The sequence below is a fragment of the Bombina bombina genome, chromosome 4, assembly GCF_027579735.1.
Source record: "Bombina bombina isolate aBomBom1 chromosome 4, aBomBom1.pri, whole genome shotgun sequence".
Classification (NCBI taxonomy): domain Eukaryota; kingdom Metazoa; phylum Chordata; class Amphibia; order Anura; family Bombinatoridae; genus Bombina; species Bombina bombina.
In genome coordinates, this window is record NC_069502.1 from 747,472,831 (window position 1) to 747,496,163 (window position 23,333).

Below are 23,333 nucleotides of genomic sequence, written 5' to 3' on the forward strand. Positions count from 1 at the left end.
TACCTGCCCTTCAGAACAATTTGTGGGGGAAAAAAACTTTTTACAGCCCTCAAACACGGCAGGAACCTCTGGAAAAGCAGAAGTCTCAGAGGAAAAGAAACTGCACAACTGAGGCGTGAAAATAGGCCCCTCCCACCTCACTCGATGTTTTGAGGCCTAACAGACAAACACTAGAGTGTCTCTAAATTAAACATGTGGGTTAGAAAACTCAAAAACAAGCCACAATGACCCCTTTAGTCCCTTCAAAAAAACGTTATAATTGCATCATTCACTGAATGAACAAAAACGTTTTTACCAAACAGTGTCACCAGTAACTAATGAGCCCTTCATGCAAGCTGAAATTCCTATCCAAGTGTCTGAATACAGCTTACCCTTCCCTCATGGGGATATTGCCAGCCTTTTCTAGAAATAACATAGTCTGTCTAGAAAAAAATAGACTGAACATACCTTAATGCAGTTTAGCCTGCAAACTGTTCCCCCAACTGAAGTTTTCCTGTACTCTTCAGCCCTTGTGAGAACAGTAGTGGATCTTAGTTACAAAATGCTAAGATCATCATCCTCCTTGCAGAAATCTTCATCCCTTTTTCTGCCAGAGAGTAAATAGTACACACCGGTACCATTTAAAAATTACAAACTTTTGCTTGAGAAAATAAAAACCTAACATTTTTGTCACCACATTCCTCTTTGCCCTTCCTAGCAGTTAAGCAGGCAGAGAGAATGACTGGGGGGTGGAGCTATATAGGCAGCTCTGCTGTGGGTGCTCTCTCTGCCACTTCCTGTAGGGGAGGAGAATATCCCACAAGTAAGGATGAATCCGTGGACTCGATACATCTTACAAGAGAAAGTAGCAATTTTTTCGCATGAAAATGATAAATACTGCAAAATTTGCATTGTTCTGTTATCCAGGGAAATATCTCTTAAAAAAAAGTCTTGGCTGTGCTAATCTTATCTCTTTTGCTGTGGTCAGTTATGGACAGATAAAAATGATCAGGCTGTCCTTTGTTGAAAATCCTAGGGTGGGTCAGAAGCTGCAATTTACAAGCTGGTGATTGGTGGCTACACATACATATGCCTCATTGGCTCACTGTGTGTGTAGAACTAGGTTCCAGTAGTACATTGCTACTCTGGAGCAGACTTTAACTATGTATTTAACCTATTTGTGGAGGTTTACATATAAAATACTCTTAGAGCATTTCCTTTCTGCACTTATTGCTGCTTTATTTTTTTTTTAATCAGCAAATTTATAGGTGAGAGAACCTTTTTATAGCATTTAAAAGGAACACATAAAAGTGAATTTAAAATGCAAAGCAAAATATAAAACAAAACCTGTCTATAAAAGTTACCAACAGCACAGCGAGCATATTGAATACATAAGCAGGAAGGCGATTGGTGTAAACTTGTGTGCACACATTCTTGCAAATTATGTGATAACATTTCTATGAAGAATTGTTTGCAGTTATCAGCTGAACATTTGATACTATATTCCCTTTAAGGTGTTCTCCACAGAAAATGTTGCCAGCGTGGTGGCATTATAAAGTAACTAGGTGGGGGCAGTGTAATACTTTGCAATATTATAAACCTATTCTGTTATTTATAAATGTTACTTAAAGGGACAGTCTAGTCAAAATTAAACTTTCATGATTCAGATAGGGCATGCAATTTTAAACAACTTTCCAGTTTACTTTTATCATTAAATTTGCTTTTTTCCCTTGGTGGTATTTTTGAAAGCTAAACCTAGGAAGGCTCAAACTGATTTCTAAACCATTGAAAACCACCTCTTAGCTCAGAGCATTTTGAAAGTTTTTCAGTTAGACAGTACTAGTTCATGTGTGTCATATAGATAACACTGTGCTCACTCCCGTGGAGTTATTTAGGAGTCTGCACTGATTGGCTAAACTGCATGTCTGTCAAAAGCACAGAGATAAGGGGGCAGTCTGCAGAGGCTTAGATATAAGGTAATCACAGAGGTTAAAAGTAAATTAATACAAAAGTGTTGGTTATGCAAAACTGGGGAATGGGTAATAAAGGGATTATCTATCTTTTTAAACAATGAAAATTCTGGTGTAGACTGTCCCTTTAAAGGGACACGAAAACCATTTTTTTCCTTTCACGATAGAGAACACAATTTTGAACTTCTAATTTGTTTCAATTTCTTGGTACACTTTGTTGAAAAACAAATAGGCACACAGAAATGTCTCATGTTATTGGCTCACCCATGCACATTTCAACAAAGGATAACAAGAGAATGAAGCAAATTAGATAAGTAAACTGGAAAGTTGTTAAAACATTTTATCCTTTGACTAGTGAAAGAAAATCTTTTGGTATCCCTTTAAGATATACTAAGCACAAGCTATTTAATTTAAAATGTATTGATTTAATGATATTAAGTGTAAAAAAAACATTGAAATAAATTAGCTCATTTTAGCTTAATATAAGCTTAAAGAAACATAAAACTTCTTTGCCTCATTCTATTTCTATCCTTTGTTGAAAACCCTACCTAGGTAGCATCAAGAGCAGCTAATAGTTGGCTACACACATGCCTCCTGTAATTAGCTCACCTGTGTTCAGCTAGCTCCCAGTAGTGCATTGCTGCTCCTTCAACAAAGGATAACAAGAGAATGAAGCAATTATAATTGAAGTAAACTGGAAATAGGTTTAAAATTGTATGATCTCTCTCAACAATGAAAGTAAAATTTTGGGTTTCATGTTCCTTTAAATTTTAGCTGGGTGGTCAGTAAAAGCAGGCGGTGTGCCCATTATATAGGCCCTTGGAAGAATACTTTTCTATTTTAAACTATCTTGGGATATATGAAATTACAAGAAAATCTTGGAGACAAACAGGAAACACTGTTTTAAAGCATGCATACAGAGACACACAAAACAAAGAAAAATACCTTTGGCTTTTTTTTTACGCCTTGGTGTAGGGATGGAGAACACAAATGAATTGTTTTCGAGAGCACTTTCTGTAACTGAAGATACAAGATTGCTAGCTCTTGCTCTAGTAACTCTAGTACTTTTTGGCACACCAGCTTTATGACCTTCAGGACTGGGTGTTTTTTCATTCTCCTCTGGGGAATGCAATCTTTCCTCTGCACTATCCTCCGATACAGAAGAAAGAGCATTTTTTCTAGTTTGTCTTGTGTTTAATGTATTTGCCTGTTTTACAGCACTTCTGGTGTTAACCAATTCTTCAGCAGGTTCCAAAGGAGCTACATTAAAAGTATCTGTATTTTCTAAGGTTTCTGTTTTCTGAAGTGTGGTCCTCCTGGACTTTTTTCGAGGCGTATCAACAATTTCCTCTCTTACTTTTAAATTTTCTTCTGCAAAAGTGTTGTTGGCTTGATTTTCTGTCTTGTTTATTGTCCGCCTCAGTGACATCTTCTTTGGAGAGACAGGTGGACTATTTTCCACTTTAGCAGGTTGAGACGAATTAAGCTCAAACTGCTTGACCAACTCATTTACCACACGTTTGCTTCGTCTGCCTCTTGTGGGTGTAACAATCAGATGGTCGTTTTCATTGGTTTCATCCTCCTGACTTGAAGCTATCTTTTCAAACGCTTCTACAACATTACGAGATCTTGTAATTCTTGTAGGTGTCAGAGGAGCAGCAACATTAGGATTTGAATCACTTTCTTTTGGTTCTTCGGAAACGGAAGCCTTTCCTCTTCGTGTTCTAGTTGGAGTAGAGGGTTGCTTTGGCAACATTTCTTCTTCTGATGGCTCATCTGCTGCAGGAACTTTTGGCTCTTCCAGTGTAGTGTTTCTAGTCTTTCTAGATATCCTTACTGTACTGCTTGATAATTGTTCCTCCTGGACTACAGAGAGTGCATTACTTATAGTCTCATTTTTACTTTCTTTGGCTTTCCTTGAACCTCTCCTTGGTGTGGTTGGAAGTTGATTTTCTTCAGCTTCAACCTTTATACTTTCATTTAACTTAGAAGATTTCCTTACACTCCTACGTGGAGTTAGAGGTAGCACCATCGAAGATTTGTCTTCTTTTGGTGAAATTTGAGGAACTTTAATGTCACCAATGTTCTGCTCATCAGGCTTTTTTGGAGGTGTTACCAATACACACACACTTTCAGCGTTAACAGTCTCTGAGCTTGTTCTCTTTGCTCTTTTCAATGGAGACTTGGAAGTATGTGAATTCCTTAATTTTCTCACATGCGTGTTTTCATAGATAGACTCACTAACGTCTGCAGTGACATCTTTATTTATAGTGTCCTTTATAGCATCAAGCAAATTTTCTTTGATAGTAACCTTTATAGGCTCAGGCACATATGGTAATGTCTCCATGATCTTATCCCGTTGATCAGTACTAACAGGAGAGAATGAGTTTACATCTAATTTATCATGTGGTTTGTGAGAACATTTTTCAACAGTTTCTGTGACTGTATACACTTTTGGGGGTGTATATAAAGTAGAAGATTGATCATTTTTACTTTGGTTCACCTCTACTTCATCATCTCCATCACCTTCAAGTACTAAAGAAAAGTTATTTTGATCTACAAAATGTTCTCCTTCAGTATCATCTGTTTCAGGTTCCTCAGAGTCCCTGATATCAGCTAATTCACCAATGTAAGGCTGTTCAATATGATCAATGTTACATTCCAGCTTAGCAGTTTTAGATATATACTCCACTTCTTGTATGTCACCTTTGTCTTCTTCCACAATCTTAAAACAATAAAAAGAGGCAAAATTATAATGCAAAACCATATACAACTAAATATTAGTAAACATGTATTTGCAGCTAGTTCTTTAAATGTAGTTCCTGCCGGTTATAGACTTTGTTGAATTCATGGTACTAGATGTGATATTTCCTTTTTTTTTCTTGAAACATGTACAACATATAAAACATAACAGGTTAATAAAGCTACGTACAGTACATGAACTTTATTAGCATTGCTCTGAAAATAATATACATTAAAGCATATTAAAACATAACAGTACAGTGTGTGTCTAGATTTTCAAAATCATAAGAAATTCCGTTCAGATCACCTCAGACTAATATTCTCTCCCAACTTCATCAATAAGCTAGTTACCTAGAATATATATAGTTCAAAAGCAAATAATTATTCTTAAGCAATAAGCACAATTCCCTCTCTTATAAGCAAAAAGCCTAAGACATTAATGCAATCTCTTTAAAGGGACACTGAACCCAAATTTTTTATTTTGTGATTTAGATAGAGCATGCAATTTTAAGCAACTTTCTAATTTACTCCTATTATCCATTTTCTCTTCGTTCTCTTGCTATCTTTATTTGAAAAAGAAAGTCTAGAACCTTGGACAGCACTTGTTTATTGGTGGATGAATTTATCCACCAATCAGCAAGAACAACCCAGGTTGTTCACCAAAATGGGCCGGCATCTAAACTTACATACTTGCTTTTCAAATAAAGATACAAAGAGAATGAAGAACATTTGCTAATAGGAGTAAATTAGAAAGTTGCTTAAAATTGCATGCTCTATCTGAATCATGAAAGAAAATTTTGGGGTTCAGTGTCCCTTTAAATAATCTAGGTCTGTGAAGTTTTAAATCTGGAGCTCAAATACTCCTCCCAGGTAGTAGTTATTGATATGTATGTATCTAAACAATGATTCTTGCAACCATTCAGCAATAGATGGGGCATCAGTATCTTTCCAGTGCCTAGCAATAAGAATCTTGAAACTATTGCTTACTATAGTCACAAGTTTACCTTGCACATTAGATAATCTTTCTGGTATTTTATTAAATAACCAAAGACAGGGATCTAGTAATAGCAGTGTCCCTATTAGATGTAATATTTCTAAGGTGGTTGGCTCCTTATTTTTTTTTTTTTTTAAATATATTTTTATTTGAGAAATTTCACAGATAACAAAAACATCAAAAGCATGCAACATCTTTGGTAATACAAAACTGACAGATATGACAACCAGCAAAGTATCAGTGATCTCCATACAAATGATTCTAGACTGTTGCAAGACAAATCAAACTTTTCTCATTTTCAGATAAATAAAACATATGTAGGTATATACTTGAGTGCAAAGGTAAGATTACTCTCATAGGTTAGGTTATGATAGATAGAAGATAGGGGAAGGAGATGGAGGGATCTGGAGAGTAGAAAAAGAGTGGGAGGACGGCCACTAATGTGAAGGAGGGATGGAGACGATTAAGGCCTATACGACTTTTTGTCTTTTCAGCTAGGGAATTTTTCCCCCCAGGGGGTCCATGTCTCATGATAAAAGTCAAGTTTATCTAGGGATGAATGCGAATATGCTTCCATTTTTGAAAGAAAGTTGGCTGTGGCTAAGATCTGTGGGATGGTGGGAGGGGTGGGTTGTTTCCAAGCTTTCGCAATTTCTAATTTAGTGGACATTAGAATGTAAATAGTTAGAGCTTTATGTGCCGGGGGAAGGGTTGGAAAGTCCAAATGAAGCAGGCAGGTTTGGGGGCTTAGCTTAGGGGTGATACCTAAGGAGTGCAAAAGATCTGATATCTGAAGCCAAACTGAGGTGACCTTAGGGCAGAACCACCAGATGTGTGCCTGGGTACCCAGTTGTCCACAGCCCCTCCAACAAGTAGGGGAGTGAGAGTCATATATCCTATGGAGCGTGACCGGTACTAAATGCCATTGTACTGAAAGCTTGTAATGTAGTTCCCAAAGGGATGAGCAATGTAGTAGTTTTTTAGTATACTTAAGTTCTCAATACCAGGAGTCAGCGTCGGCCGTGAAGTTTAGCTCTGTCTCTTATGCAATATACTGTGAAACTTTATGTTGCGAGAAAGGAGCAAGTAGGATCTCGTAATGAAACGATAAAGTCCCCTTTATTTTGTGGGGTTGTGACCATTTCTGTTCCCACACTGTAACTGGTCTGAGATTCTTTTTAGGAAATCCTCATGATCTTACTATGGAGCAAAGACGGAAGGTCTCGAATTTCAAAGGTGTCGGGATCCGTAATTTATTACAAATCGCTGAATGGGATATACCGCTAGGCTGATCATAGAGATCGGCGATGTAATCCATCAAAGGAGGTCCAACTTGAAATATGTGAATCGGGAAGGCAAAAAAGGACACTAACGATAGATTGTCTCGGAGAGGGGTGGGGGGCTATCGAATTTAAGTGTCTCACCTGATCCCAAAAACGTAGGGTGTCTAAAATTACCGGATGTGTGGTGAGGAGGTTTTTCCTGTAATGGGACGGTACCCAAGGCAAATCTACTAAGCGTAGACCTGAGGGAAGGAGTGACAGCTCAACTTCCCTCCAGGAGGCTGGGTTTTCCCAATGGCCCCACTCCGTGAGATGCGTTAGACGAGCAGCTTGGTAGTATAGAATAACTCTGAAGAGTTTGTCTCGAAGTTCGGGGTTTCTTATCTTTCCATACGTAGCAGGTGATAAGGCTTTGAAGTTTGTTAAGGATAGGCCTAGGTACATTAATTGGGATCGTACGAAACAGGTAGGTGATCTTTGGTATGAAAGCCATATTGATAGTCGCGATCCTCCCTGTCCAGGAGATTTCACGGTAGTCCCAGGAATCCAATAGCTTTTTCCATTCTGTAAGCCTCTCTGTAAAGTTTTTGGAAATGACTGAAGTGACATTTGGGGAGAGGTGAACACCCAACAGCTTAAGAGAACAGGGAGACCATTGAAATTTGTATTTACTCCGTAAAGCGAGAAGGTCCTGTGCTGACATGTTAATATAAAGCGCCTCGGTTTTAGATAGATTAAGTTTGTAATAGCTAAGCGTATTGAACTTGGAGAGAATTTGTTGGCTCCTTATTTTGATGAGCCAGTTGGCACCATGTGCAGGGAGCTTAAAGGGATATGAAAACCAAAATTTTACTTTCACGCTAGCACATGCAATGTTGAACAACTTTCTAATTCAATCATCTTATTGAATTTGATTAGTTTTCTTGGTATGCTAAGGAGCGGTGACCTAGCTGCTCATTGGTGATTGTATGTATGTATGTATGTATGTATGTATGTATGTATGTATGTATGTATGTATGTATGTATGTATATATATATATATATATATATATATATATATATATATATATAACATAATTTATGCTTACCTGATAAATTCCTTTCTTCTGTTGTGTGATCAGTCCACGGGTCATCATTACTTCTGGGATATAACTCCTCCCCAACAGGAAATGCAAGAGGATTCACCCAGCAGAGCTGCATATAGCTCCTCCCCTCTACGTCAGTCCCAGTCATTCGACCAAGAATCAACGAGAAAGGAGTAACCAAGGGTGAAGTGGTGACTGGAGTATAATTTAAAAGATATTCACCTGCCTTAAAACAGGGCGGGCCGTGGACTGATCACACAACAGAAGAAAGGAATTTATCAGGTAAGCATAAATTATGTTTTCTTCTGTTATGTGTGATCAGTCCACGGGTCATCATTACTTCTGGGATACCAATACCAAAGCAAAAGTACACGGATGACGGGAGGGAAAGGCAGGCTCATTATATAGAAGGAACCACTGCCTGAAGAACCTTTCTCCCAAAAATAGCCTCCGAAGAAGCAAAAGTGTCAAATTTGTAAAATTTGGAAAAAGTATGAAGCGAAGACCAAGTTGCAGCCTTGCAAATCTGTTCAACAGAGGCCTCATTCTTAAAGGCCCAAGTGGAAGCCACAGCTCTAGTGGAGTGAGCTGTAATTCTTTCAGGAGGCTGCTGACCAGCAGTCTCATAGGCTAAACGTATTATGCTACGAAGCCAAAAAGAGAGAGAGGTAGCAGAAGCTTTTTGACCTCTCCTCTGTCCAGAATAAACGACAAACAGGGAAGAAGTTTGGCGAAAATCTTTAGTTGCCTGCAAGTAGAACTTGAGGGCACGAACTACATCCAGATTGTGTAGAAGACGTTCCTTCTTTGAAGAAGGATTTGGACACAAGGATGGAACAACAATCTCTTGATTGATATTCCTGTTAGTGACTACCTTAGGTAAGAACCCAGGTTTAGTACGCAGAACTACCTTGTCTGAGTGAAAAATCAGATAAGGAGAATCACAGTGTAAGGCTGATAACTCAGAGACTCTTCGAGCCGAGGAAATAGCCATTAAAAACAGAACTTTCCAAGATAACAATTTTATATCAATGGAATGAAGGGGTTCAAACGGAACACCTTGTAAAACGTTAAGAACTAAGTTTAAACTCCATGGCGGAGCAACAGCTTTAAACACAGGCTTGATCCTAGCTAAAGCCTGACAAAAGGCCTGGACGTCTGGATTTTCTGACAGACGCCTGTGTAACAAGATGGACAGAGCTGAAATCTGTCCCTTTAATGAACTAGCTGATAAACCCTTTTCTAACCCTTCTTGTAGAAAAGACAATATCCTAGAGATCCTAACCTTACTCCAGGAGTAATGTTTGGATTCGCACCAGTATAGGTATTTACGCCATATTTTATGGTAAATCTTTCTGGTAACAGGCTTCCTAGCCTGTATCAGGGTATCAATAACCGACTCAGAAAAACCACGTTTTGATAAAATCAAACGTTCAATTTCCAAGCAGTCAGCTTCAGAGAAGTTAGATTTTGATGTTTGAATGGACCCTGTATCAGAAGGTCCTGTCTTAGAGGTAGAGACCAAGGCGGACAGGATGACATGTCCACTAGATCTGCATACCAAGTCCTGCGTGGCCATGCAGGCGCTATTAGAATCACTGATGCTCTCTCCTGCTTGATTTTGGCAATCAATCGAGGAAGCAGCGGAAAGGGTGGAAACACATAAGCCATCCCGAAGTTCCAAGGTGCTGTCAAAGCATCTATCAGAACCGCTCCCGGATCCCTGGATCTGGACCCGTAGCGAGGAAGTTTGGCGTTCTGGCGAGACGCCATGAGATCTATCTCTGGTTTGCCCCAACGTCGAAGTATTTGGGCAAAGACCTCCGGATGAAGTTCCCACTCCCCCGGATGAAAAGTCTGGCGACTCAAGAAATCCGCCTCCCAGTTCTCCACTCCCGGGATGTGGATTGCTGACAGGTGGCAAGAGTGAGACTCTGCCCAGCGAATTATCTTTGATACTTCCACCATTGCTAGGGAGCTTCTTGTCCCTCCCTGATGGTTGATGTAAGCTACAGTCGTGATGTTGTCCGACTGAAACCTGATGAACCCCCGAGTTGTTAATTGGGGCCAAGCTAGAAGGGCATTGAGAACTGCCCTCAATTCCAGAATGTTTATTGGAAGGAGACTCTCCTCCTGATTCCATAGTCCCTGAGCCTTCAGAGAATTCCAGACAGCGCCCCAACCTAGTAGGCTGGCGTCTGTTGTTACAATTGTCCAGTCTGGCCTGCTGAATGGCATCCCCCTGGACAGGTGTGGCCGATGAAGCCACCATAGAAGAGAATTTCTGGTCTCTTGATTCAGATTCAGAGTAGGGGACAAATCTGAGTAATCCCCATTCCACTGACTTAGCATGCATAATTGCAGAGGTCTGAGGTGTAGGCGTGCAAAAGGTACTATGTCCATTGCCGCTACCATTAAGCCGATCACCTCCATGCATTGAGCTACTGACGGGTGTTGAATGGAATGAAGGACACGGCATGCATCTTGAAGCTTTGTTAACCTGTCCTCTGTCAGGTAAATCTTCATTTCTACAGAATCTATAAGAGTCCCCAAGAATGGAACTCTTGTGAGAGGAAAAAGAGAACTCTTCTTTTCGTTCACTTTCCATCCATGCGACCTTAGAAATGCCAGAACTAACTCAGTATGAGACTTGGCAGTTTGAAAGCTTGAAGCTTGTATTAGAATGTCGTCTAGGTATGGAGCTACCGAAATCCCTCGCGGTCTTAGTACCGCCAGAGGGCACCCAGAACCTTTGTGAAGATTCTTGGAGCCGTAGCCAATCCGAATGGAAGAGCTACAAACTGGTAGTGCCTGTTTAAGAAGGCAAACCTTAGATACCGGTGATGATCTTTGTGGATCGGTATGTGAAGGTAAGCATCCTTTAAATCCACTGTGGTCATGTACTGACCCTCTTGGATCATGGGTAAGATTGTCCGAATAGTTTCCATTTTGAACGATGGAACTCTTAGGAATTTGTTTAGAATCTTTAAATCTAAGATTGGCCTGAAAGTTCCCTCTTTTTTGGGAACCACAAACAGGTTTGAGTAGAACCCTTGTCCTTGTTCCGACCGCGGAACCGGATGGATCACTCCCATTATTAACAGATCTTGTACGCAGCGTAGAAACGCTTCTTTCTTTATCTGGTTTGTTGACAACCTTGACAGATGAAATCTCCCTCTTGGGGGAGATAATTTGAAGTCTAGAAGGTATCCCTGAGATATGATCTCTAGTGCCCAGGGATCCTGAACATCTCTTGCCCAGGCCTGGGCGAAGAGAGAGAGTCTGCCCCCCACTAGATCCGGTCCCGGATCGGGGGCTCTCGGTTCATGCTGTCTTTGGGGCAGCAGCAGGTTTCCTGGCCTGCTTGCTCTTGTTCCAGGACTGGTTAGGCTTCCAGCCTTGCCTGTAACGAGCAACAGCTCCTTCCTGTTTTGGTGCAGTGGAGGTTGATGCTGCTCCTGTTTTGAAGTTCCGAAAGGGACGAAAATTAGACTGTCTAGCCTTGGCTTTGGCTTTGTCTTGAGGTAGGGCGTGGCCCTTACCTCCTGTAATGTCAGCGATAATCTCTTTCAAACCGGGCCCAAATAAAGACTGCCCCTTGAAAGGTATATTAAGTAATTTGGACTTAGAAGTAACATCAGCTGACCAGGATTTTAGCCACAGCGCCCTACGTGCCTGTATGGCGAATCCTGAGTTCTTAGCCGTAAGTTTGGTTAAATGTACTACGGCCTCCGAAATGAAGGAATTAGCTAGTTTAAGGACTCTAAGCCTGTCCGTAATGTCGTCTAGCGTAGATGAACTAAGGTTCTCTTCAAGCGACTCAATCCAAAATGCTGCCGCAGCCGTAATCGGCGCGATACATGCAAGGGGTTGTAATATAAAACCTTGTTGAACAAACATTTTCTTAAGGTAACCCTCTAATTTTTTATCCATTGGATCTGAGAAAGCACAGCTATCCTCCACCGGGATAGTGGTACGCTTAGCTAAAGTAGAAACTGCTCCCTCCACCTTGGGGACCGTTTGCCATAAGTCCCGAGTGGTGGCGTCTATTGGAAACATCTTTCTAAATATTGGAGGGGGTGAGAACGGCACACCGGGTCTATCCCACTCCTTAGTAACAATTTCAGTTAGTCTCTTAGGTATAGGAAAAACGTCAGTACTCGCCGGTACCGCAAAGTATTTATCCAACCTACACAGTTTCTCTGGTATTGCAACGGTGTTACAATCGTTGAGAGCTGCTAAGACCTCCCCTAGTAATACACGGAGGTTCTCCAATTTAAATTTAAAATTTGAAATATCTGAGTCCAATCTGTTTGGATCAGAACCGTCACCCACAGAATGAAGCTCTCCGTCCTCATGCTCTGCGAGCTGTGACGCAGTATCAGACATGGCCCTAGCATTGTCAGCGCACTCTGTTCTCACCCCAGAGTGATCACGCTTGCCTCTTAGTTCTGGTAATTTAGACAAAACTTCAGTCATAACAGTAGCCATATCTTGTAATGTTATCTGTAATGGCCGCCCAGATGTACTAGGCGCCAAAATATCACGCACCTCCCGGGCGGGAGATGCAGGTACTGCCGCGTGAGGCGAGTTAGTCGGCATAACTCTCCCCTCGCTGTTTGGTGAAATTTGTTCACATTGTACAGATTGACTTTTATTTAAAGTAGCATCAATACAGTTAGTACATAAATTTCTATTGGGCTCCACCTTGGCATTGGAACAAATGACACAGATATCTTCCTCTGAGTCAGACATGTTTAACACACTAGCAAAAAACTTACAACTTGGTTATAATCTTTTTTAGCAAAAAACGTACTGTGCCTCAAAGAGGTACTAACGATTAAATGACAGTTGAAATAATGAACTGAAAAACAGTTATAGCATCAAACTTTAAAAACAACAAAACTTTTAGCAAAGGTTTGTTCCCATTAGTAAAATAACAATAATTAAATTTGACATAAAAAATACAAAGCAACGTTTTTATTCACAGTCACTATAAGAATTCTCACAGCTCTGCTGAGAGAATTTACCTCCCTTCAAAGAAGTTTGAAGACCCCTGAGATCTATCAGAGATGAACCGGATCATGCAGGAAATATAAAAGTAACTGACTGGTATTTTTTGATGCGTAGCAAAGAGCGCCAAAAACGGCCCCTCCCTCTCCCACACAGCAGTGAAGAGAAACGAAACTGTCACAATTAAAGCAAAAAAACTGCCAAGTGGAAAATAATGCCCAAATATTTATTCACACAGTACCTCAGCAATGTAAACGATTCTACATTGCAGCAAAAACGTTTAACATGATAAATAGTTATTAAAAAGGATTAGTGACCTTTAACAGAGTAGTTCCGGTGAAATACCATCCCCAGAATACTGAAGTGTATACATACATGTCATTTTAACGGTATGGCAGGATTTTCTCATCAATTCCATTCAGAAAATAAAAACTGCTACATACCTCAATGCAGATTCATCTGCCCGCTGTCCCCTGATCTGAAGCCTTTATCTCCCTCAGATGGCCGAGAACAGCAATATGATCTTAACTACTCCGGTTAAAATCATAGTAAAAAACTCTGACAGATTCTTCCTCAAACTCTGCCAGAGAAGTAATAACACGCTCCGGTGCTATTTTAAAATAACAAACTTTTGATTGAAGTCATAAAAACTAAGTATAATCACCATAGTCCTCTCACACATCCTATCTAGTCGTTGGGTGCAAGAGAATGACTGGGACTGACGTAGAGGGGAGGAGCTATATGCAGCTCTGCTGGGTGAATCCTCTTGCATTTCCTGTTGGGGAGGAGTTATATCCCAGAAGTAATGATGACCCGTGGACTGATCACACATAACAGAAGAAATATATATATATATATATATATATATATATATATATATATATACACACACACACACACACACACATATATATATACACACACATATACATACACACATATATATTCAGCTAGCAAACAGTAGTGCATTGATTGCTCCTTCAACAAAGAATACCAATAAAAGCAAACAAATAAGTAAATTGGAAGCTGTTTATTTTAAATTGTATCTGAATCATGAAAGATAAACTGTGGGTGTCATGTTTCTTTAAGGGGAAAGAAGGGAGAAGTAAGATTTCTGCACTTAGATGTCCAGTGGAAAAGCAGAAGACGGTAGAGATGTGGCCGAGAGACTGCAGCTCATGAGTCTAAATTGCGTGTTAAACACTGACCACCTTTGTATAGGCTTTGTTTTTTATTCATTAAATTCGCTTTTCTGAATAGAATCATTTCAAATTCATGTAAATATATCAAGCAGACATTTTTGATATCTAAAATCAGTTTATTTTTTACTGTATGGATTTAAACGTACACGTCCATTTAAAAAAATATAGACAATACATTTGAGGAAACTACTATTATGAAAATAAGGATAATAGATTATCAGAAACAATCTAAAGAAGGCATATCAGCTTGGATATTTCTTAGTCTGATACATTGTGTTCATATTATTAAATATTAAAAATATAAATAGAGGTTTTGTCTTACTTTTACTTCCACGCTGTGGGAGAATGGGGTATCAGCAAATGGTTCTTCTTGAGCTAATAGATTTCCATCCATCACTTCTACTTCAACAACTTCATTTAGTTCTTCTGCTGCATCTTCTACAACAGTCTCTGAACGTAAACTCACAATGTCATCACTGTCATGGATACTGATAACAGCTGTAAAGGGGCAAACGCATAAAATATAAAGAGAATGTCCTCTTAATTTGTTTTTAAACTCAGATAATTCCCGAGTGAATGTGGCATGGTCATTGCTCGCTATGCTATAGTTTTTTTTCCTGTGCACCATGAACATTTACAGATCAGCAAGTTGAATCTTGCACTTAGTTTTGCATTTTTATACACAGCTTAAAAAGGTTATATAAAGCGTGCTGTATATGAAAAATGCTATATGGCATTAGTGCTTTTAACAATATTTGTAAGAACATTATACTGTATGTTGCAAACACTGCTCCCTAGTGATAAACGATAAATAACTTTGTTACAAACACTACTGCTATATAGTGTTCAGGACATGTGCACCCTTCCTACCTAGTGATGCTCTTCAACAAGGGATCAATAGAGTAGGAATTGAAAAGTTTAAAATGCCATGATCTACATGAATCATGAAACTTTCATTTTGTCTCTAACACAGATCTCAAGATACAGGAGAAACTGCTCAATACAAATGTTTTAATCTTTTAGGAGCAAAAAAGGAAATTTATGCTTACCTGATAAATTTGTTTCTTTTTAGATACGATGAGTCCACAGATTTCATCCTTACTTGTGGGGTATCGTCTCCTGGTCAGCAGGAGGCAGCAAAGAGCACCACAGCAGAGCTGTATATATAGCTCCTCCCTTCCCTCCCACTCCAGTCATTCGACCAAAGTTAGGAAGAGAAAGGAAAAGCCAAGGTGCAGAGGTGACTAAAGTTTAACAAAAATAAAGACCTGTCTCATAAAACAGGGTGGGCCGTGGACTCATCGTATCTAAAAAGAAACAAATTTATCAGGCAAGCATAAATTTCCTTTTCTTTTTAAAGATACGAGTCCACGGATTTCATCCTTACTTGTGGGATACAATACCACAGCTATAGTACATGGATGAAAAGGGAGGGACAAGACAGGGAACCTAAACGGAAGGCACCACTGCTTAAATAACTTTCCTCCCAAAAACAGCCTCAGCCGAGGCAAAGGTATCAAATTTGTAAAATTTGTAAAAAGTGTGAAGAGACGACCAAGTTGCAGCTTTGCAAATCTGTTCAACAGAAGCATCATTTTTGAATGCCCATGAGGAAGCCACAGCCCTAGTGGAATGAGCCGTAATTCGTTCAGGAGGCTGCTGTCCAGCAGTCTCGTATGCAAAACGGATGATACTCTTCAGCCAAAAAGAAAGAGGTAGCAGTAGCTTTCTGACCCCTACGTTTCCCAGAAAAAACGACAAACAAGGAAGATGATTGACAAAAATGAAAATTTATGCTTACCTGATAAATTTGTTTCTTTTTCGATACGATGAGTCCACGGATTTCATTCTTACTTGTGGGATTACGCCTCCTGGTCAGCAAGAGGAGGCAAAGAGCACCACAGCAGAGCTGTATATATAGCTCCTCCCTTCCCTCCCACTCCAGTCATTCGACCGAAGTTAGGAAGAGAAAGGAAAAGCCAAGGTGCAGAGGTGACTGAAGTTTAACAAAAATATAATAACCTGTCTCAATAGAACAGGGCGGGCCGTGGACTCATCGTATCGAAAAAGAAACAAATTGATCAGGTAAGCATAAATTTCCTTTTATGTTTAAAGATACGATTTTGTCCTTACTTGTGAGATACAATACAAAAGCTATAGTACACGGATGAAAAGGGAGGGACAAGACAGGGAACCCAAACGGAAGGCACCACTGCTTGAAGAACCTTTCTCCCAAAAACATTCTCAGCCGAAGCAAAGAAATCTAATTTGTAAAATTTAGAAAAAATTGGAAGAGAAGACCAAGTCACAGCTTGGCAAATCAGCTTAACTGAAGTAAGTTGTTAAAATGTCCACGAGGAAGCAACAGCCCAGGTGGAAGGAGCCGAAAATCTTTCAAAAGGCTGCTTTCCAGCAATTTCATAAGTAAAACGGATGATACCCTTCAACCATAAAGAAAGAAAGAGCCGTAGCTCTCCGACCCCTACGGTCTCTAGAAAAAATGTCAAACAGAAAAGACGATAGACGAAAGTCCGAAGTCATTTGTAAATAAAAAAAATAAAAATTTATTTTTTTTAAACCACGGACTATGTCCAAAGGTGCAGAAGACTTTCCTTCTGAGGGAAACATTAGAACACAAGGAAAAAACAACAATTTCCTATTGATGTTCTCGTCAGAAACAACCTTAGGAAGAAAACCAAGTTGAGAACATAACACCACCTTATCCAAATGAAAAAATGAGGCAAGACAAATTATATGGTAATGCCGAAATCTCAAACACGCTTCGAGCAGAAGAAACGGCAACAAGAAATAAAACTTTCCAAAATAACACTTAAGAGCAATGTAATGCATAGGTTCAACAGAACCCCCTGAAGAACCGTAAAAACTAAATTCAAACTCCATGGAGGAGTAGTTGGTTAACCACAGGCCTGACTCTAATCAGAGCCTGACAAAAGAATTGAACATCTGGGACATCTGCCAGATGCTGGAGAAACAAATTAGATAAGGCAGAAATCTGACCCTTTAGGGAACTCGCTAAAAAAAACCTTCCTTGAAGAAAATACAAATTCCTGGGAATCTCAAATCTACTCCATGAGTAACCCTTGGATTCACACCAAGAAAGACATATATGCCCCATCTTATGGAAAATCTTCCTAGTGACAGGCTTATATGCCTGAATGAAGGTATCTACGACCAAACCTAAGACACCTCGCTTGTATAGGAGCAAGCGTCCAATCCCCAAGCAATCAGCCTCAGAGAAACTAAACTTGGATAGAAGAATGGACCCCGAAGAAAAGGTCTTTCCTCAACAGAAGTGTCTAAGATTGCAGATAGGACATGTTTACCAGATCGGCATACCAAATCCAGCGAGGCCACGCAGAAGCGAGGCGAATCACCGATGCCCTCTCCTATTGGAGTCTAACAATCACCCGGCAAAGAAGCGCAAACGGGGGAAATATAGACATTATAGGCTGAAGGACCAAAGAACTGCCAAGGCAGATATCTCGGGGGGGGGGGGGGGGGGGGTTGGCCCGAACCTGGACCTGTATCACAAAAGCCAGGCAGGCTGACAAGACGCCAAGAGATCCAACTCCGGCCGACCACATTCGAAAATCAGGTTGGAGAATACTCCCGGATGGAGTTCCCACTCTTCCGGATGAAAAATCTGATTACTCAGAGAATCCGGTTCCCAAGTGCCCACCCCTGGGATATGAAACGTTGACGGAAAGCAAGAAGAAACTGGGCCTAAGGCAACTGAGGCCAGACCAGAAGAGCCCTGAAGCTCGCTCTAAGTTGCAGGAAGTCTATAAAAGGAACAGACTCCGCTAGAGTCCAGAGACAACTATCATAGAAAAGAGTCCCTTGTCTCCTAATCTAGAGTTATTTGAGGAGACAAGTTTACATAATTTCCGTTCCAGTGTCTGAGTATGCTCAACCGCATTGAGGTGAAACGAACAAACGGAAATTTAAGTGACACAAGTCGCTGCTCATTTTATCAACCTTAGAAGGATGAAAGGTTGAGAGGACCTCACTGAGGATTAACCTACAACCCTTAGGTTGATACAGAGCTCAGCCCCAGTGCCTTAGCAAGCTGAGCATTCTGTCCGTCTAATGTCCATTGCCGTCACCATCAGCCCGAATAACTATGTACTGAGACACTGAAGGCAAAAAGTGGACTGAAGTGCTAGACCAAAAATGTCTAGATTTCCTGACCTCAGTCAGAAAAATTCTCATCAATATGGAAATCATCATGATTCCCAAGAAAGCTACTCTTGAGCTTGGAACTAAGGAACACTTTTCCAAAGTCACCTCCACCCGTGAGCTCACGGGAGTATAACACCATGTTCGTGTAAATCATGCTTGCTGGAAGGACGACGCCTAGACTAGTGATATTATCCAGACAGGGCGCCAGTGCAAAGCCCCGTAACTGAAGCACCGCCAATAGAGATCCCAGAGTTTTCGAAAGAACTCAAAACTGTGGCAAGACCGAGAGGAATGACCACAAACGGGAAGCGTTTGTCCAGAAAAGGCAAACCCCAGAACTAGAGACGATTCGCATGAATGGCACATGAAGGCACTTGACCCTAAATCCACCGTCAACATAAGTTGATCCTCTAAGATTAAGGGAGAAATGGAACAAATTAATAGTTTCCATCTCTAAGGACAGTACCCTCCAGATTCAGAACCAGTATCAGAACTGGACCAACCACTCCCAGGTCTGAGAGGTCTCCTATGCAGAGCAAGGACGTCTCTCCCTTTGTCTGATCCTCAGACAATCTGGAAAACAGAAACTGCCTCTGAGAGGAAAACATTTGAACTCGAAAAACTTGAGCGAAAACGGAAATTCAGCTCCCTATAAGATCCAATCCTGGACCGGGGCATGATTCCCATGCTGTCTTTGATTCAACAGCAGGCTATGTGTTCAACAACACGTATCCATAAAACAAGGCTCTAGACACAAGGTTCCAAGAGCTGGAAAAGAGCCACCTATGCCCCCAGTTGGATAACTGGAAGGGAAGAACTTGAAATAAAGAAATCTCAGACAACGCATCAAACCAATATGTCGTCACACCAGCGACAGTAGCAAAATACACAGATGGTTGCCATTGTAAACCCTGGTGTGTGTCCCATTAGAAATTTTGTCCATAGGACCTCCTCTAAAAGGGTATAGAAGATCCCATAGTGATAATTGAAACTACTCCTTACCCCCCTAAGAAATTACGTCCAGCCACTTAGCTGATACGGCTATGGGAAACAGTCCTGTAAATATAGGAAATGCCCCAGGCACCAATTCCATCTGAAACTGAAATTCACAGAAGCATGGAAGAACCCCTTTGAGAAAAGCGAATCCTCTAGCAATGCTTTACCCATGTAAACACATAGAACGCACCATAACCCCGGGTGGAGTGTGAAGGAAACGAAGGGCACTTCATGTGGGCCATAAAATTTAGACTGAAACTATAGGAGAAATTTATAGCTATTGTTACCGACTCCCAAACAGCAATCGCCGTAGAAGGAGTAGGTCCAAAAAGAAGAAATAAATTCGAACAAAGCGAAATAATTTTCACATAGGAAGCGATACCGTTCCTTTAAATCTGAAAAGTAACTATTCTTGTGTGCGTTTGTGTCATCCTCATCACAAAGGATGAATTAACAACTAAACAGTTGAAAAAACAGTTATTAAACTGAACGCAGAACAAAACATTACTGTCTCTTTAAATCTTAAAGCAACTCATTATAGCGTGTTGTTGTATCATCCTATGTCACAATGGATGAAGAAAACAAACAGCCGCAAGTCCTTTAATAAAAGGTACACAGAAAAAAACTTTTTTTTTTTATACTGTCACTTTAAATTTTTAAAAGTACGACCTATTTCTGTCGTTCAGAAAAACAATCCAATAACCATATTAATAGTGCAGCAACAAGACCTCACTATGTACAACAAAGGCAACGTCTTTGCAAGTAACCGCAGAGCACTGCCTGTGTGTCAAATTAATTTGGACACTAATGATAAAAAATTTGTGGCATGGATTGAATGGCATCAACAGACTCCTAATAGCCATAGCTTTGGAAGGAGTAATTAGTTTAAAAATTAACATACGAAAAACATGTGACTGTCTCTTTAAATTTTAAAAAGAAAAACTTTTTTCCTTTCCATAACCTGCAGAAAACAAAGAGGGCAAAACCAGAGTATAATAAGTGTGCTAGACCTCGTCACCCCTCAGCAGTATCCCCCCTCTGAGTGGAATGTTCCAATGACATTCCAGACTCCTCACCGTAACAGGGGAAATTAGGCTACAATCTGACTCATTTAGCCGGTCGCCAAGTAAGCCTACATGCTGCTCATGTTATATGTAAATATGCCCCCTCTTAACATGTGTATTTGATGTGAAACAAGACCCTCTCACGAAGGTACACAACCTATCTCCCGGTCGGCATATAGTGCTATTGAACCGCTGGGAGAAATACTGAGCAAAAGGCAACCCAAGGACCTCCCTTCCTGGGCGGTGACACAACCGACATCTCCCGGGCGGAAAATCAGTCTCAGTGAACCGCCGGGAGATAAGAGGACTACATACATAATATATCGCACCATGTAACCACACAAATACCACCCTTTGCGGCCATAGCCACTAACAGGCAGCTCCCGGCGGCAAGCTAAATGTAAAGAACCGCCGGGAGACAAAAAAAGGCGCGTAAATGGAAAGCGTCCCCAAGGACCGCCCTTTGTGGGCGTATGCAGGCTAACAGTCATCATCAGACAGACATCTCCCGGTCGCCATCTTAACCGCCGGGAGATGTAATAGAGTGCCCCAAAATTAAATATGTAACCTCAATTACCCTCTCAGTTAGATAGGGAAAAATTGGCTTTAAACACCCAGTCATCACCCGGTCGGCATTGCTCTCTATTAACCGCCGGGAGATTATATGACAAGGGGAAACCCAGGGAAGATAAATACAAGAGCTGTCTGTAATAGTCTCCCATTAAAGGAGAAACACATACCTGAATAAGAAGCCCTTCTCCTCCTCTAAGGGCTGTTACTCACAATTAGAGCGGCCAATGTCTTCTGAGCCCCAATTCTATCTGCAGCCCAGGAATAAAAATGGCACTTACCTCCATCTGACGACAGCAAAGGCAGCTCCTAGGCGTGTGAAGTCCTACTGCTCACATGGACCTGAGGACAGGGCCGTCACTAGAAATGTTGGGGTCCCTGACTTAACCATTGATCAGCCCCCCCCCCCCCCCCCCCCCCTCCTTTGACATGTGCAATTTTTGACCAAGTGACTAAAACGTATATGCACTTTATCTTAAGTGTCTATTTAAACTTGGAAATGTTGTAAAGGTAGTAACATACACACACAGACACACTCATACACTGAAACACACACACACTCACAAATAAGGATTCACATATAGACACTCTAGCAGACACGCAAAGAAACACACACAGACACCCAGCACTTGTTTACATTGACCTGACAAGTAATTAGGTAAACTATAGTTTTGTAAAAAAAGGAGATTTAAAAAAACAAAATATGGAGTTCTGATTATCATTTTGTAAAGGAAAATGCCAACTAAATGATGACAACAGCATGCAGTAGCTGAAAGGAAGGGCCCTGAACTGCCTAAACAATAATTTAAAGGTTAAATGGTGGATTGGTGACTTCCGGAAAGGTCTTGTTAATCTCAAAGTCTGTAGAAAGATGTGAATAATTAGTAGTAAGGTCAAAATGTCCTAAAAAGGAACAGACAATGGACACACACACACAAACTTGCACATACACCCAAGGAAACACCGACAGAGACAGCCTCAGAAAACACACAAAGACACACACACACACAGAGACACCCACAGAAAACACACAAAGACATACACACACAGATTGACAACCACATAAAACACAGAAAGACATACATACACACACCCTCACTGAGACATCCACAGTAAACACACAAAGACATACACACACTATCACAGAGACACCCACAGAAAACACACACCCTCACAGAGACATCCACAGAAAAACATAATTTATGTAAGAACTTACCTGATAAATTCATTTCTTTCATATTAGCAAGAGTCCATGAGCTAGTGACGTATGGGATATACATTCCTACCAGGAGGGGCAAAGTTTCCCAAACCTCAAAATGCCTATAAATACACCCCTCACCACACCCACAATTCAGTTTAACGAATAGCCAAGAAGTGGGGTGATAAAAAAGTGCGAAAGCATATAAAATAAGGAATTGGAATAATTGTGCTTTATACAAAAATCATAACCACCACAAAAAGAGGGCGGGCCTCATGGACTCTTGCTAATATGAAAGAAATGAATTTATCAGGTAAGTTCTTACATAAATTATGTTTTCTTTCATGTAATTAGCAAGAGTCCATGAGCTAGTGACGTATGGGATAATGACTACCCAAGATGTGGATCTTTCCACACAAGAGTCACTAGAGAGGGAGGGATAAAGTAAAGACAGCCAATTCCTGCTGAAAATAATCCACACCCAAAAATAAAGTTTAACGAAAAACATAAGCAGAAGATTCAAACTGAAACCGCTGCCTGAAGTACTTTTCTACCAAAAACTGCTTCAGAAGAAGAAAATACATCAAAATGGTAGAATTTAGTAAAAGTATGCAAAGAGGACCAAGTTGCTGCTTTGCAAATCTGGTCAACCGAAGCTTCATTCCTAAACGCCCAGGAAGTAGAAACTGACCTAGTAGAATGAGCTGTAATTCTTTGAGGCGGAGTTTTACCCGACTCAACATAGGCAAGATGAATTAAAGATTTCAACCAAGATGCCAAAGAAATGGCAGAAGCTTTCTGGCCTTTTCTAGAACCGGAAAAGATAACAAATAAACTAGAAGTCTTACGGAAAGATTTCGTAGCTTCAACATAATATTTCAAAGCTCTAACAACATCCAAAGAATGCAACGATTTCTCCTTAGAATTCTTAGGATTAGGACATAATGAAGAAACCACAATTTCTCTACTAATGTTGTTGGAATTCACAACTTTAGGTGAAAATTCAAAAGAAGTTCGCAACACCGCCTTATCCT

General features: G+C 40.4%; 1 protein-coding gene across 2 annotated transcripts in view; it reads right to left on the reverse strand.

Moving 5' to 3' along the window:
- AHCTF1 (AT-hook containing transcription factor 1) overlaps positions 1 to 23,333 on the reverse strand; it is a 178,983-nt gene that overhangs the window by 55,159 nt on the left and 100,491 nt on the right. For both annotated transcript variants that reach the window (XM_053711010.1, XM_053711009.1), the window contains exons 32-33: positions 14,591 to 14,766; positions 2,895 to 4,674 (exon numbers count right to left, since the gene is read on the reverse strand). In XM_053711010.1, the coding sequence (XP_053566985.1) occupies positions 2,895 to 4,674; positions 14,591 to 14,766 (1,956 nt within the window). The remainder of the gene's footprint in view (positions 1 to 2,894; positions 4,675 to 14,590; positions 14,767 to 23,333) is intronic.